This window comes from Eleutherodactylus coqui, chromosome 4 (genome assembly GCF_035609145.1).
Source record: "Eleutherodactylus coqui strain aEleCoq1 chromosome 4, aEleCoq1.hap1, whole genome shotgun sequence".
Lineage (NCBI taxonomy): Eukaryota > Metazoa > Chordata > Amphibia > Anura > Eleutherodactylidae > Eleutherodactylus > Eleutherodactylus coqui.
The window spans coordinates 159,181,714-159,199,380 of NC_089840.1; the positions used below are offsets into that span (position 1 = coordinate 159,181,714).

The 17,667-nt window shown below is 46.7% G+C and overlaps 1 protein-coding gene across 2 annotated transcripts in view; it reads left to right on the plus strand.

Moving 5' to 3' along the window:
* Positions 1–14,337: 14,337 nt before the first annotated feature.
* The window catches only part of TUBGCP2 (tubulin gamma complex component 2), a 238,931-nt gene continuing 235,601 nt past the window's right edge, over positions 14,338–17,667 (plus strand). For both annotated transcript variants that reach the window (XR_010792583.1, XM_066600339.1), the window contains exons 1-3: positions 14,338–14,511; positions 16,131–16,290; positions 16,440–16,647. Coding sequence is in view for 1 of the 2 variants with exons in the window: in XM_066600339.1 (XP_066456436.1) it covers positions 14,443–14,511; positions 16,131–16,290; positions 16,440–16,647 (437 nt within the window). In the remaining variant the exon portion in view is untranslated. The remainder of the gene's footprint in view (positions 14,512–16,130; positions 16,291–16,439; positions 16,648–17,667) is intronic.

The window sequence follows — 17,667 nt, forward strand, 5'->3', positions numbered from 1 at the left end:
CTAATAATGGAACAGCCCAGAGAACCACGCACACTGCAAGATGAGATATTCGGTGGACTAGGGGAGAGGCGCAAGCATACCTTCCCTGTCCACAAGAATATCACTAAAATAATTGAGAAAGAGTGGAGGAAACCAGACACAGGCTCCTTCTCCGCTAGAGGCGTAAAAAGAAGATATCCACTCGAAGAGGAAGTTTGCGCAAGCTGGGAAGAGGTACCTAAGGTAGACGTCCCGGTGGCCAAAGTAGCCAAGAGGACGACTCTTCCCTTTTGAAGACGCCGCACAGTTAAAAGACCCCATGGATCGCAAGGCGGAGGGCCTTCTAAAGAAATCATGGGAGGCAGCGGCAAACATACTTAGGCCAGGGATCGCAGCCACTTGTGTGGCGCGGACCCTGGGGGTATGGTTAGAACAGCTAGAGCTTCACCTAACCAATAAGATGCCAAAGGGAGCAGATCCTAAACTCTCTTCCGATCCTGCGCATGGCAACTAACTTCCTAGCGGACGCCACGGCCTAAACTGTTGAACTTTCGGCGAAGGCCTCAATCCGTTCTAACTCAGCCAGAAGGGTGTTATGGCTGAAATCATGGTCAGGCGACCTAGCCTCAAAAAATAAGCTATGCGCCCTCCCGTTCTACGGCCAGTTCTTGTTCGGACCGGACCTAGACAAAATTTTAGAGAAAGCAGCCGACAGGAAGAAGGGGTTCCCTGAAGAAAAACCACAAAGAGGGAAGACCACCTTCCGGGCTCCAATGCAACAGCCCGAGGCCTACCGAGGCAAGGGCAAGACAGGCCGCTAGAGTTACCCCAAGGGGGGCAGAGGAAGGAACATCCTCTTCAACCCCCACCAGGGAGAGCCGAAGCAGAGACCCTGACGCCATCCCCGTATGGGCAAGGCTGGGGAACTTTGTGGATCAATGGGCTGCAATCTGCGGGGGCCCATGGATCCCAAAGATCTTACCGCAGGGATACCAGATAGAGCTGGTGTCCCTCCCCAGAAGAAAATTCGTTATCACGGGAGGCTCAAAAAGACTGTTACACCTACTAAGACGAAGCGTGCGCGACTTGCAACAACTAAATGCATTATCCCCCGTACCGCAAAACGAGGAAACCCAGGGCCATTATTCCAGGCTCTTCCTAGTAAGAAAACCCTGCGGAAAACATCGGTTGATAGTAAATCTGAAACCCCTGAATACCTGCGTCCGATACAGAAAATTCAAAATGGAAACCATCTCCTCAACGATAAAGTTGATCCCCAGAGGAGCCTACATGGCATCCATCGATTTTAAAGGACGCTTATTTCCACGTACCGATCCACAAGGGGTCCCAGAAATACCTAAGGTTCGCAGTAGACATGGGCAAAGGAATAGAGCACCACCAATTCAGATGCCTGCCCTTCGGGATATCCTCAGCACCCAGAATCTTTACCAAAATTATGGCAGAGGTAGCCGCCTACCTGAGGAAAAAATCGGTCCTAATAGTACCCTACCTGGACGATATTTTGATAATAGCAGAGTCTAGGGATCTCCTAACAAAACACCTGGAGATAGTGCTAGAGCTTCTCCAATCGTTAGGATGGATCATAAACTGGGAAAAATCCAGCCTAGATCCCGACAAGCAGAAGACGTTTCTGGGAATAACGCTCAACTCAGAATCGCAATGCTCCTTCCTACCCGGGGAGAAAATACAAAAAATCCGAAGAATAGTCAAAACCTTCCTACGAAGACGATTTTGCTCAATTCGGGAAGCAATGTCTCTCCTGGGAAGCTTGACATCATGCACTCCAGGAGTGGCATGGGCCCAGGCCCACACTAGAGCCCTGCAGGCCTTAGTCCTATCCTCGTGGGACAAAAGGCAGTCCTCCCTAGGAGCAAGAATGTACATCCCAGGCGGGGTGAAAACATTCCTGCGTTGGTGGGCATCCCCAGAGAACCTGCGAAAAAGGGGTTCACTGGCTACAAAACCCAGCCACCCACATCACAACGGACGCAAGCGCCTTGGGATGGGGAGCGCATGTGGGGAACCAGTTCTTTCAGGGCCCCTGGCCTCAGAGGACAAAAGAACAGTCCTCAAATTACAGAGAACTACAGGCAGTATGGCAGGTTCTACAGCAGTTGGGGAACTCGCTACAGAACCGACATATAAAGATGCTGTCAGACAATATCACCGCGGTCGCCTATATACGACACCAAGGGGGCACAAGATCTCCCGCCCTGCAAAGCATCACACAGAAAATTTTTCACTGGGCAGAAGGCCGGATCCTCTCGATCACGGCAACCCACCTGAAGGGGACGTTAAACCAAAAAGCGGACTTCCTCAGCAGGAGGCAAATAGACCCAGGAGAATGGTCCCTCTCCCTAGAGGCATCAGAATCCTGACCAACCGGTGGGGGACCCCACAGTTGAACCTCTTCGCAACCAGGGAGAACGCCAAAGTAGGCAACTTCTTCTCCCTCCGGCCAGGGGATCGTCCGACAGCAGTAGATGCCCTAGGCCAGGACTGGGGACAAGGGCTGGTGTACGCCTTCCCTCCTATACCACTGATCCCCAGGGTTCTGCAGCATTTCAGAACCCAGGTATGCACACTAGTCCTGGTGACCCCCTTCTGGCCGAAAAGAAGCTGGTTCGGTCCTCTAGCAACATTGAGCGTCCAGGACCCAGTCACCTTCCCTACCTGGACAGATCTCCTATCGCAGGGGCCACTGAACCACCCAGGCCTAGACAAACTCTATTTAACGGCATGGCTCTTGAGGAATCCTCACTAAGAGAGAAGGGATTCTCAGAGAGAGTAGTAGAAACCTTAATGTCCAGTAGAAAAAAGACGACCCAACGGATCTACCAGAAGGTTTGGAGAAGGTTTTCCTCATGGAGACAGGGAAGGGATCGCGGGGAGTCTATCCCTGATACTCCGCTAATCTTAGAGTTCTTGCAGGAGGGCCTAGAGATGGGCCTCTCTCCGAGCACCCTAAGGGTCCAGGTCTCAGCCCTTAGCGCCATATGTGACACAAAGTTCGCAGACAACAGATGGGTCAACAGGTTCCTAGCAGCAGCAACTAGATTGCGACCTAGGCCCATAAATCTTTTTCCAGACTGGAACCTTAATTGGGCTCTAAGGGCCATGACAGCGGCATCGGTCGAACCGATCGAAGCACTACCCATAAAAATGCTTACAATCAAAACAATCTTTTTAGTAGCCATCACCTCCGCAAGACGGGTTAGCGAGCTACAGGCCTTGTCCATCCGCCACCCGTTCATGAAAATCGCAGACACCAAACTAGTATTTAAAACGGACCCTGCTTTTTTGCCAAAGGTAGTATCAGACTTTCATAGGTCCCAGGATATAATAATCCCCTCATTTTTCAGTAATCCAAAGAACGAGGAAGAAAAAACCCTAAGCTGCCTGGACGTTAGGAGAGCAGTCCTAGGCTACATAGATGCAACAAGCCACTGGAGACGGGACGACAACTTGTTCGTCCAGTTCAGTGGCCCAAATAAAGGTAGCAAAGCAGCAAAAAACTCCATAGCCAGGTGGATCCGACTGGCCATCATAGAATCCTATAAGGCCCTCGGGAAGGAAATCCCGTTAGCTCTTAAAGCCCATTCCACAAGGGCAGTAGCATCCTCATGGGCCGAACACAGCTCAGCCTCGGTCGAACAGATATGCAAGGCCGCAGTCTGGAAGAAACCCCATACGTTCGTGAAACACTATAGGGTCAAAGTGCAGCAGGACGAGGACATGGCCTTCGGCCGCAAGGTCCTCTCGGCAGCAATCCCACCCTAAGAAAACTTTAGTTGGTACGTCTCAATTGGTGCTGGCGTGGAGACGACTGGGGAAAAAATGGATTATACCTACCTGATAATCAGGTTTCCAGTAGTCTCCACGACAGCACCCGTACCTTCCCCCCCCTAAGAAAGTAGTATAGTATATAATTTCCAAAAAAACCCCGGTTAAGGGAAGAAATTTAAGTTGAGCTCCTGCCCCGGCAATTCGTTAGAATCCACTGAGGAAAGTGGGGAAGGGGGGGAGCTTTTAACCTCTCAGTATGTTCCTGTCCTACCAGTAGGAGGCAATCTCAATTGGTGCTGTCGTGGAGACTACTGGAAACCTGATTATCAGGTAGGTATAATCCATTTTTTCTTCTATAAAAATTCTGGGCATACAAATTAGTCTGGGTAACAATGTGGGCAATAAACTCTTCTGGGGAAAAAAAAAAAACTTGAAGAAGTCCTTCACTCTGAGCCCTTCCGTATTAAATTGAATCCCTGGGTTCCCAATAAAGTCAGGGATCTGGGGTCTGAAATCTTCAGGGGTACTCCAGTGAGCATCAGATACGTTGGGGTCAGTGGCAGTCCTTGGACACCTTCTCGGGGGTGCAGGGAGCTAAGACTCGCTTGATAATGATGATAAGGAGTCGGAAAATGCCAGAAAAGTGGGGTCGTCACCACTATCTGAGTCTGATTCTGATGCAATGATTGCATACGCAGTGAACCTCCTGCGGGCCATTTTTACACTAACAGACTAAACGCTACACTGACTAACCACACGCTACGCTGACTAACCACGCGCTACGCTGGCGAACCACGCGCTACGCTGGCGAACCACGCGCTAGGCGGGCGAACCACGCGCTAGACGGGCGACGGGATAGGTAATGAAATGGGGACAGGAATTTTTTTGGGGGGTTTTTTGTATTTTTTTTACCCAGACCAATACAGTGACACTAGACGGACTAACTACACGCTACACTGACTAATGACGGGTGACGGGATAGGTAATGAAATGGGAACAGGAACTTTTGCTGGTTTTTTGTATTTTTTTTTTCTTTACACAGACGAATACACTGACACTACACGCTACACTGACTAGTGACAGGATAGGTAACGAAATGGGAACAACCAGAATTTTTTTTTTTTTTACACCAAGGGATACACTGACACTACAAGCTGCGCTACACTACACTGCTGATCGCACACTACAGGTCACTCACTACACTACACTTCTGATCCCTCACTCACTACACTTCTGATCACACACTACAGGTCCAAGCTACACTACACTTCTGATCACACACTACAGGTCACTCACTACACTACACTACACTACACGTCTGACTACACTCCTGATGACTACACTATACTACACTTATGATCACTCACTACACTACACTGCTGATCACTACACTACACTACTAATCACTCACTCCCTGCCTATTCTACACTCTAATCGCTCGTTTTTCTCACATATAACACATTAGATGCTCTGTCTACAAGCACCGGAAACACACTGAGCTGCTTGCAGACAGAGCCCGAGCCCCTATTGTAAACAGCGCGAACTCCGCTGCCGCGCTGTGATTGGTCAGGGAGTTTTTCACTGACCAATCACAGCGATCGTAGAGGAGGGACCGCTGTGATTGGTCCCCAGCCCGCACGCAGCGCTTGTCTGCTGTCTGTCAGCAGTCATCACTGCTGTGTCGCCGCGATTGTCACCGCGGTGACACTTCAATGACATGACGTACTAGTACGTCATGTTGCGGGAAGTACCCCGCTCCCATGACGTACCGGTACGTCATGGGGAGGGAAAGGGTTAATCTTATTTTCACTTTTCGTTTAAGCCCTGCTGGGGAACTACAGCATGCGATGCTTTGATCGCTCTGGCAGTATGACATAATGTTGCATTACATTATACTGCGGTTTGACAGGCAGTCTACCAAGCCACCCCATGGGGATGGCTTGATAGGCAGTCACCTAATGCAGCCCCATGAGGGCTTTCAGAAGGCCCCCGGCTGCCATGACACCTGCACGGCCCCCCCGATTTCACTGGGGGTGGGGGGGGGTGTACGGAACCCCCGAACATCGTAGTCAGAATTGACAGAGGCAATTGAAGGGTTAATAGCAGCTAGGCCGATTGCAGCTATTGCCCGTGGGTGTCAGCTGTAATAAACAGCTGACGCCCTCGCTGTATTAAAAGAGGTCGCCCCGCGACTTCTCTTCACACGTACCCTGAAGCTCCAGGACGTAATCTTGCGTCCTGGAGCTGGAAGGGGTTAAACGCTTCCCGTGTACATAGAATGTGAAGCACTGAGTGAGAAATGAACAATTCTCAACGATGATCTGCCTGTCTACACATGATACAAATACCCCAAATACCACACCAAACGATTACCTTTTGCAAACACATTGATTTTGATTGGTTAATCCATGATGGATTATAATTGGATCACTACTGGAGATTGTGGTCATTGACTTTAACCGTTCACATAAAACAGTGCCTCGTCACTGAAAAATTGTGATGAGCACAATGGTTCCGCTTCTGCTTGCTCCCGGCCATTCTATAAACTGCATCATTTGACTTGGCATTTTGGATCATTAGACTTGCAGAAACACAAAATATTCAAGGTTCAATCCTTGAGTAAGGAGATCATTGAAACAAGGAAATTAACCTGATTCTTCTCTATTACTAAAACGGCCAATAATGCATTTCGGGGAAAAAAGCCTTCCTAAGAAATGGCTGGGTAAAACGAGATGGTTGAAGTACAGATATAAATTGATAAGAAGCAAAATCGTACCAGGTTGCAGCTGATATAACCAATAAATTTACCTTAAAATAAAGTCATAAAAAGTAAACATGTATTAAGGAAATAACAGAATCGCTGAAGAATGGAAAACTTTAGGTATTACGAATAGACTTTGATCAATCATGTGGCAAATTGCTGAATGATGTAAACTAACTATGTCATGTTTGGCTCAGAATCAACGTCATTTTAAATATGTGAAATGTCTATAAAAAGGACGTGCAATGAGTAATAAATTAGAGCTGATTTGGTACACGAATAGGCTAACGGTGTGCTTATTTCTGCTCTCTATACCCTAAAAGCAGGGTAGGCATCCTGATTAGATTGGTCCCGCGCTAGAACCTCAAGGCTAACTTTTCCTGATAGGATGCAGAGAAGAGGTACTGAACATGGCACTCACAAAACAGGACTGGCTTACCACAGAGATTGGAATGATGCACAGAATGGAAGGAAATGAACAAACACACAGAGGCAAAAGCCCAAGGCACAGAACATACAGAATAAACAGATACAGGAACAGGCTCAAACAGACAAAACAGTCCTGAGACAAGCGACCTAGATATGCTGAGTGTCTGAGACAAATGCACAGCAACACTAAGACAAAGGGAGGATTCCCAGCTCCTTTAAATATGAAGGTGATTGCCATTTAAGCTGCAGAGAGCACTGAGCAGGGTTAACTAGTGCAGTGCTGATAGAAAATAGAAGAAACAAGTATATTTACATAGAAGGAGCAGAGTGACGCCCGAGTCTGCCCGGAACAGCAAGAGGGCAGTAGACGCGGTAGCAAAACTAACACATGGTACTCCACTTTAATTCTCATTGTTCCAATATAGTCCATACACACATAAATGATTAAATAATTTTAATCTTAAAACAGCTGGATGAAAAATGAGGGTAAAGGCAATAAGTATATAAACGGCAATATGCAGCTACAACAGTCACCACCAGTCTAATATACTAATTAATCAATAAAGCAGTTTAAAAACCCAGAACATACTTTGAGTAAATTTTGTAATTTCTATTTCCCTCCGACATCATGACAGCATACACCTGGAGGTTGCTCACCTGCTGACCTGATGGGACAGGAAAAGGCAGAGCATAAAAGAAACCTCCCCTCCAGCAAACACCAGTGCTTTTCCTGTTCCTTCAGGACAGCAGCGGCAGAGCTCCGGCGATGCTGTCCCATGCCGGAGGTTCCAGGGCTTACCGGTGAGCGGCGGCATCTCTCCTGGCAGCCCCGGTTGCCCCAGTGGGAAGTACCTCATCTGGGAGCTAACCGGGGACTGAGTGGGCCTGGGTCCAAGTACGGGCTTTCCGGCACCACCACGGCCGTCATTTAGGCGGCGGCCGCCATCTCTGGGTCCAGGGCCAAGCAGCAGCATTTTTTCATGGGGGCGTGGCCTCAGCGGCAGGAAGTGACACAGCGACGGAAGACGCTCAGTAAGGGGCGTGGCCTAGTGTGAAAGAGGCGTGGTCTAGTGGAAATTGGGCGTGGCCTAGCGCGACTGGCGCCAGATTCCATTTTAAAAGCTCCTCTGCACCAGGGAAGACGGCTGGTGTTTCTTCACGCCGGGGAATCGATCCTAAGTACAGGAGTTGATCCCACAAGCGCAGGATGTCGGCCAGAGAGGACCCAGAGAATCTCCAAACTGTAAGTGGTCCAGTGGGCCAACCTACAGACACATGCACTACATACAGTTCCTTACTAACAGAGTTCTCCCTTGTCATTTCAGGACAGGGATACTCAAAAACCTAGAGAGGCTAGGAGGAGTAAAAAGTGTCCAGTGTGCTTGGCCAAACTCGACGACTCCTACACCAAAACATTATGTGCCGCTTGTTCTGCAAAAATTCTGCAGGAGGAAAAATCTTCCGTTATGTCGGAAATTCGGTTGGTCGTCCGGGAAGAAGTTCAGTCCTCCCTCTTGGACCTCCAACCTGGGCCCTCAGGGGTTACACAAAGGTCTGCTCCGGCTGTGTCAGTCCGACTCTGACATGGCAGAAGATTTGGAGTTTGATAATCTTGTGGAAGTGTTGCAGGAGGAGAAAAAGTACCTTTTTTCCACCGCTGACATGGATCAACTTTTAAAAACTGTACGTAGAACCATGCAGGCGGAGGAAGAAGTGCAACAACCCCGCACAGCGCAAGACAATATGTTTGCGGGATTGCTTCCATAACGGAAATCTTCGTTTCCTGTAAATGCCCCACTAAAACAACTAATCCTGAACGAGTGGGATTGTGTGGATCAGGCTCCGCTAATCCCTAGGGAGTTAAAGGAGCGCCTTTTATATGCGGGAGACGAGGTGGCGTTTCTGGACCAAATGCCGAAAGTAGATGCGGCTATCGTTATGGTGTCCAGGAAGTCTGGATTACCATTTGAAGATACGTCCCACTTAAAGGACTCCTTGGACAATAAAGTAGACATGACCATGCGTAAGGCCTGGTCCACGTCCAACCTTATTATAAAATCCAATATCACGGCCACTTTTGTGGCTCGCTCCATGGCGGTCTGGCTGGATCAGCTCGCATCCCTAATTGACCAAAAAGCCTCCAGTGAAGAGTTTGCGAGCGGTATCCCTCTGCTACAGATGGCAACGGGGTTTCTGGCGGATGCCTCTATGGAAACGGTCCGCTTTGGAGCTCGCATGGCAGCCCTATCCAACACCGGCAGAAGGGCAGTCTGGGTCAAGGAGTGGTCGGGGGACTTAACATCCAAAAACAAGCTGTGTACCCTAGCCTTTCGGGGCGCACGCATTTTTGGACCGGACCTGGATCGCCTGCTGGAAAAAGCAGCTGACAAGAACCAGGGACTGCCAGCCATCAGACTGCCCAAGAGACCCTTCACTCCACGTCCCTCGTCTACATACGCTGGGAAAGGGAAGACCGGAAGATGGTCTTATCCGAAGGGTGGAAGGGGTAAGACTCTTATTGTTGTCCCTCAGCCCGCATCTTTGTGCCCGGTGGGCAGTAGACTGGCTCGTTTTGCCACTAGTTGGCGTAACATAACGACTAACGAATGGGTGCTACACCTGGTGGCGGAGGGGTACAAGATCGAACTAGAATCTCGCCCCCCCCCCCTGACTGATTTATTGTAACCTCAATCCAGTCTCCAGGCCTACAGCAGGCCCTGTTGAGAGGTGTACAGAACCTGCTTGATCTTGGCGCGGTTATCCCTGTCCCCAAGAAGGAACGGGGGAAGGGATTTTATTCCCCCCTTTTTCTGGTTCCCACCGCACAATAATTAACCTCAAAGAACTGAATAAATTCATTGAGTATAGGAAATTTAAAATGGAGACTATCAGAACTGCAACTCCCCTAATTGCCAGGGATAATGTAATGGCTACAATTGACTTAAAGGATGCTTACTTTCATATCCGTATTAACGCCATCTCGCAAAAGTTCCTGAGGTTTGCGCTGAGAATGGAAGTGGAAATCTGTCACTTTCAGTTTATTTGCCTCCCATTTGGAATTTCCTCTGCTCCGCGGATTTTTTCCAAGGTGGTGATAGAAATGGTTGCCTTTTTGCGCAATCGTGGGATTATTATCGTCCCCTACTTGGACGACTTCCTGTTGGTGGCAGATTCCCCGACTATTCTGAGGTCACACTTGGGTTCCACGCTTCAACTGTTTAAGGACCTGGGTTGGATTATTAATGATCTAAAATCCAACATGGAACCGGAAACCAGGAAAAAATTCCTGGGAGTCATTCTGGATTCCAGTCTCCAAAATTTGTCCCTTCCTCCTCTAAGGAAACCGCTTATTTTAGAGGAATGTTCCACTCTCTATAAAAAATCTAGAGTTACAGTAAGAGACGCAATGCGGATCCTGGGGCTAATGACTTCATGTATTGGTGTGGTTCCCTGGGCCCAGTTCCATAGTCGCGGTCTCCAGTCACTGATCCTTCAGAATTGGGACAAGTTACAGTCCTCACTTGACCAGACAATCTCTATTTCTGCTAAAGCCAGATCTTCACTCCGCTGGTGGTTGTCATCGGACAACCTGTCACGGGCATCCGAATGGAACTTGGACCCTGCAATAATAATCACAACAGATGCCAGCGCCAAAGGGTGGGGGCCCCACTTTGAAGGCAGTCATATACAGGGTACTTGGGACGCTCATGAGAGATCTGGTTCATCTAACTTTAGAGAACTTAATGCGGTGTGGAAATCCCTACGTAGTCTGCAATCGCTCTTAGGGATGAAGCATGTGAGGATCTTTTCAGATAATATGACAACAGTGTCACTCATTCGCCACCAGGGTACCACCAGGAATCCTCTACTGCAGCAGTTGGCGGGAAGGATCCTTCAGTGGGCGGAACTCACAACCAAGTCGCTGTCGGCCTTTCACATAAAAGGAGCCGAAAATTCAGCCGCGGACTTTCTAAGCAAGAAGAAAGTGGACCCAGGAGAGTGGGAACTCCATCCCGAGGTGTTCAGCCTGCTTGTGACGAAATGGGGGGTACCAGAAATAGACCTATTTGCGTCAAGCGCAAATACCAAGTGCCGGGTTTTCTTTTACCAAGGCGCAGAGAAACAGGCCTTGGGCACGGACGCTCCCTCTCACCCCTGGGTTTGGGACTTAGCGTACGCTTTTCCCCCTTTACCATTAATTCCGCTCCTACTAAGGAAATTACTGCGGTCAAGCCTGTCAGTAATTCTGGTAGCACCTTATTGGCCCAAAAGACCTTGGTTTCCCCTCCTGAGATCTCTGTCAGTAGGAGAGCCTTTCCACCTTCCACCAAGACCGGACCTATTGCTGCAGGGCCTATTCTTTACCCGGAGGTTCACAAGTTCAGGCTTACGGCCTGGATCTTGAACGGGTGAAATTCTTGGGGAAGGGTCTTTCTCCTAACGTAATTTCCACTATTAGCGAGAGCCTTAAACCCTCGACAAAAAAAGATCTATTCCAAAGTCTGGAAAAAAATCTCGGAGTGGATGGGCCAGGACATCCAGCAGTTAGATCAGCCAGACATCCATAAAATCCTAGATTTTCTCCAGGCGGGCCCTGGATAAAGGGTTGAGTCCGAATACCCTCAAAGTCCAAGTGGCGGCTTTGGGGGCATTCTTTGATCTTGCGCTTGCGGAGCACAGATGAATTAGGAGATTTCTTAGACGCGCAAGTAGATTGCATCCATTTACAAGGCTTACGGCACCCCCATGCCTCCATCGCCTTGCTGACGTATAAGGTAGCCCTCCTTGTGGCAGTCACGTCGGCTAGACGCGTGGGTGGAATCCAGGCCCTCTCACGAAGGGCCCCATATATGACTATTCACCCAGACAAAATAGTATTTTCTTTAGACCCGTCCTTTCAGCCTAAAGTCTTGTCAGATTTCCACAGAGGCCAGCCAATAGGTATTCCAGCCTTCTGCCAAGATTTCAAAAATGAAAAGGAGCAGAAGCTCCATAATTTAGATGTCAAAAGAGCAGTACTAGCGTAACTTGAGGCATCGGAAAGTTTCAGAAAGACTGATAAACTTTTCGTTCAATTTGAGGGGCAGGCCAAAGGAAGGGCCGCTTCTAAAGATGCGATCGCCCGGTGGCTCAGGAGAGCTGTCCAGGAGGCTTACAAGGCCAAGAGCATCCCTCCTCCAGAAGGATTGAAGGCCCACTCAACGAGAGCGGTGGCATCTTCTTGGGCAGAAAGAGCGCACGCGTCAATCGAGCAGATTTGTAACGCAGCCACGTGGACTTCTGGCCATACTTTTATTAAACACTACAGGCTGGACTTTAAATGTAGTCAGGACGCAACCTTCGGTAGGAAGGTGCTCCAAGCAGTAATCCCTCCCTAAAAAAGCCCATGCCAGTTATTTTGGTATTCCTCCAGATGTATGCTGTCATGATGTCGGAGGGAAAGCGGGAATTTTTCTTACCAATAATTCCCTTTCTTGAAGGTATCATGACAGCATACGGCTTCCCCCCCCCCCCCCCCCCCCTACCGACATGGTTACCCTTGTTTTGTCTAACACATGAGGTAATGTGTATGCTTATGTTTCTTTGTCTGAGGTGTGTGATGACAATAAAAACACACCTTCTGGTTAAGTATACTGTCACTGTGGTTATTTGGAACGCACTGGTGTTGGTAGAGGGGAGGTCCCTTTTATGCTCTGCCTTTTCCTGTCCCATCAGGTCAGCAGGTGAGCAACCTCCAGGTGTATGCTGTCATGATGCCTTCAAGAAAGGGAATTATCGGTAAGAAAAATTCCCGTTTTCATTGGCTGTTCTAGTAAATTAATAAAGAAGAATCAGGTTAATTTCCTTGTTTCAATGATCATCCTTGTCAAAAGAGTTGTGTCTTGAGTCCACGTATTTTGCTTTTTTGCAATTACATTATTATGCCCCATTATATTCGGTGACAAAAAGTAGATGAGCCTCACCTTATTTTTCTCGCAAACCCAGCAGAAGTCGCTCCACCCTTTTCTGTTTTTTTTGATGGTAAAGAATCCGCAATATGGGAGATTTAACTAATTCAGGTTCCTAGCGATTACCTGGTCTGGCGAGCTTTTCACAAATGATGCTAGGACAATTGTGGCAACCACCTCTCTTCTTGGAGACCATACTTGTCCTCTCTGCTTTATGTCAACGATGGAGACAACTTAAAAAAAAAACTTTATTTTGCATGCAGTTGAGTTTGACATCGGGTGCAGAATGCAAATATTGAAGAAGCAAAAAAAAAAACCCTCTGTACTGCCCAAGACCAACTGTATGCTGTCACAGTCATCCGCAATACAGGAAAATGAGGTATGCAGGGTCACTGACCCGACTCAGAGACGGAATCCACTGCAGGGCATTCCTGTGTGAGCCTGGCCTTGAATAATGGCATAATGGTTCACCTATAACAACAAAACATGTAAAGATGGGGCAAAACTGACTCTGTGTTACAGAGTAAATTCTAACTAAGTTTGAAATCACATGGCCCCCTTTCCATTGGAAAAACCTGAGCTGAATTCAATACAGCGGTTTTCAAAATGCCCGCTAAACCGTGTGCACCAAAAAAATGCAGCCTCCCTTCCAAATAATGCTTTTACACCTTGAAATTCAATTTTCTCATTATTACACCAGTTAAATCGGTGTGTCCAGACTTTTTCCTTACCCTGGATTTTTCCTGAATACAAGTACTACATCTTTTCATTCTTCAGTTAATAAGAATAAAACTTTGCGGGTTCCAATTATAAATTGGCACAGTTAACAGAAAAACTATGTAATTAAAAAAGCAGCTGTCAGTGGATAGTCAGCTTGGCTAGCTGTATGACTCTGCAGCCGCAGGCCAGGTGACTCTACCTCTGTGTGTGTCTCTGTTGACTTTTACAACTGATCAACAGCTTCTTCTAGGGGTTGTAGTTTTTTTTTATTTTTTAATTTTTTAATTTTTTTTGGTGTATGTAACATGTGTTTTTGTCCAGACATGTTCTTCCTCTTTTCATTTAAAAAGGACCTGTCACACTATAGAATTAGTGAGGCTGGCGGTATGGCTCTGCAGCTACAGCAACACTGACTCTATAGCTGTTTTTCTTGTCTGACGTCTCCCATTGACAGTGAGCGGTGGGGACCACCCACTTGATACATTGATAACATAGGGAGCCCGACTTAAGAAGAGCCCATCTGGGCAAATGAAAGGGCGTATGAACAAACAATACAGGAATAGTCAGCGGGCCTGCAGAGCCGTGCAGTCAGTCTCGCCGACAATGTCCTGTAACAGGTCTTCTTTAATTGACTTGCTTGAAGAAAATTACATGTGAGTATTTTTGTCTAATTTTCTCTCTCCAAATTGACAGACCCTTCAATATCTGCAACAAAATGCTAAGGACAGAGCAGAATTCACTACCGTTACTGCTGCTACTAGCAGCCTTCCTATTCCTCCTGGTACTTCCAAGATCTCCATGCAAGAGCTTGAAGAGTTACGAAGACAACTTGGAAGTGCAACAGCTTCAACAACTAGTGGCCCCCAGGTAGGGCTTACCTGTCTGATAGTAGATTTATATTCACTCTTCTCACTTTTTTGTCTAAAATGTTTTAACACTTTTTTTTTTTTCTTTTTTTAATCCTTGTATTACAAGTTTTTTGTTGCTTTGTGAGATATTTTCAAGTGGATGCTGCAAAAACTGTAAAGTAGAAACTGAATGACGACCAAGAAGTCAGACATATTCAGAGGAACTAGGCAGGGGTGCCCCTTTTCACCCTTGATATTTAACCCCTTTATGACCAAGACCTCTATACCCCACTACAAATTGTTTTTGTAAAAACTATCATACTTAATGAGAATGGCTTGTGTGAAGGCCTAATCTAAAAAAAGAGACACACGTACAAAAGGTTTGTTTTTTTTCTTTTAAATTTGAGAAAGCTGTATTGCTACACACCCAAAACGTATCAAGGAATCCATTTAAGAAAGTTTCCAGGGAACCACGTGGTTTCAACGCTTGCTGCGTTGTGTGTGAGGAGTGATATAGGGAGCATTGCATACAATAAAGATCTATGCAGAACAGCTGGCTTGGACTCTTTGTTAGATTATGGAACCTGAAAAAGAAGTGGAAAGACTAAGTGAGCTCTGTGTTTCTCCCTTCCAATCAATCACCCTTTTTTGTTTCTGTTTTTTTAATGTCAACAGGAAGCTTGGCCAAAGAACAAGCCAAAATGCTTGTTGGATACATCCTGATCTGTAGTCTGACTATGCTTCCATAGCTGTCTGAGATATTCCTTTCCTTTTTGTTGGGACTGAATTGTGAGATTTGCTAATTCACACAGGTACCATCTTGTACCTGCGAAGCATAGACACGTATCTTTTGAGCCCTTAGGCACCATCGCCAATGCCTAGAAACAATGTAGATTAACTACTTACACTTGTTGCCTTCTGCGTCATTTGGAAGTGCAAGATATTATGTCATGAGAGTTGGGTACGTCTTGGCTTAGCATTTGGCTGTATGTTGTAATCTTTTTCTCTCCTCACCCTGATTGCTACCGGAAGGTTACTGCACCTCACTATATGGGCTCATGTCCTTGGGCGTTTTGGTAAAATACTGTAGGTCTCCTTGCAGCACTTTACTGGTGTTTTCAAACACCGGCCCTGCTGGCAGCGAGTGCATCACACGCATGCGGTCATGTGCAGTGTGACTTTTTTATGTTTTTTTTTTTAATTCCACGCTCCATTTCATTGTGTGGTTGTGTACGGAAATAACGCCCATATGCAATGTATTGCGTATGGACATTTATCTACTCTGCCTATAGAAAAGTACAGGGCTCATGCTGCATGGTAGTTGAAAACGTGAGCATGCTGCAATGTATTTCACATGTGTATCTACACCCACTTGCGCATGAAGCAATGAAAGTCGATTGACCTTCATTGACACCATTCTGTGTGTATCATGCGCGGTAGTGCATCACAAGCGTAATACGTTGTGCAAAAACCATGAGCTCTGTGGCACATTCCTCTATGCAGCTATCGCATAACGCCAGTCATACATTATGACATTTTATCATTTGGTCCTGTTCTGTGACTATGGATGTCACTGGTTTTGTTATTATAATGCAAATAGTAATAAAAACTGTATGCTAAATCGCGTTATTCTCTCAGCCAGTGGAGATTCTGCGAAAACGGCTTAGAGACAAACTGAACAAGAAGAACGTTGGCCAGCCGATCCCGGTGTTCCCGCATTGGATGTATGAGCGGCCCACTCTGATAGGGGATTTCTCTTATCTGTCCAATACAAGTACAGATGTCTCGTTGCCAATAGGTTTGTGTGACTTTATTCATGAAATCCTTGTTTAATCAATACTCATTTGTCTCCTTATTTTTTCTGACATTCTGCATTGGTTATGTAGATACCGCTCTAAGTTTGCAATTTAGCTGTTTTGCTAGTGTCTGTTTTTTGTTTCACTTTAGGAAGCCTTCCTCTGCCCACCCAGGAAGCAGCCATAGTTGAGGATCTACTGTATATTCTGATTGGAGTTGATGGGCGGTATATCACTGCGCAGCCCACAGCGGGACGCCAGATGCGCTCTTTCTTAGTGGATCTAAATCTAGATATGTCTATAAAAGAACTGGTGAACAGGATCCTCCCTGTGGCGGCCAGCTACTCCACGGTCACCAGGTACTAGAATAATGCTGCAATACACACCAAGCGTGTCCTCATCTCAGTAAGGTCTATTTCAGTTTTATAAAGATTTTGAACGAGTGAGGTAAAGTCTATATACTTAACGGGTTGTCTGGGTTATATAAAGGGCATCTCAATAGGTCCCCTGTGGTGTAAAATCACAAAGCAAATCCCACTTCTCTCCCTCGGTGGCTCCGTGTCTCTGCTGCTTTAGTCAGTCTGTGAAATCCCGTAAACCTGCTGCAGCCAGTGACAGCGATCAGCCATTATCTCTGAGCGCTGCAGCCTGTAAAGATGACATCAGAGACCCAAAGCCACCAGCGGAGGAAGGTTTTGTTTTTTACACAATGGAGAACCTATTGAAATGACCTTTATACAACTCTGATAACCCCTTTTAACAAAACATATTTTACCCTGGGAACGTTATGTAAAATTGGCTATGGGAAGAAAGCTGAGTGCCATAGGTCTAAACCTTCATAGATGGTGGAATAACTCTGAATATTATTTCTCATGTTTTCGCATCCAGTATAAGAACTTTGCATCATGGATTTCACCTATAGAATGAATAAATGAAGATAATGAATATTAATTTCTTGGATGGAACAAGTGTTTTAGTTAAAGGCTGGAAGTTCTGATCGAATAACAATTAGAGCTTAGAATATCACTAAGTCCATTCTGCAGATCCACAACTTGCTGTTACCCCTTATCAGATAATTAAGGTCGATGAACCACACACACATGTACTACTCTCCAGCAGTTCCAGGGCACTACTCTGAAGCTGGATTCACACGGGCGAGAATCTTGTACGAGTTTTGTGTGTTATGAGAACTCATGCAAATATGACATCCACTCTTTTGAATGGACTTCTTGACATGAGTGACTTTTCTTTTTTCCTCACAGCGATGCTGCAAAGAAGAAAAATCACAGCATATTCTATCTTTTGGCGTTCCCTTGCCCATTGTTTCCAATGTGACTTTAAATGGCATGGCACTCGCATGTTGTGCAATGTGATGTTTC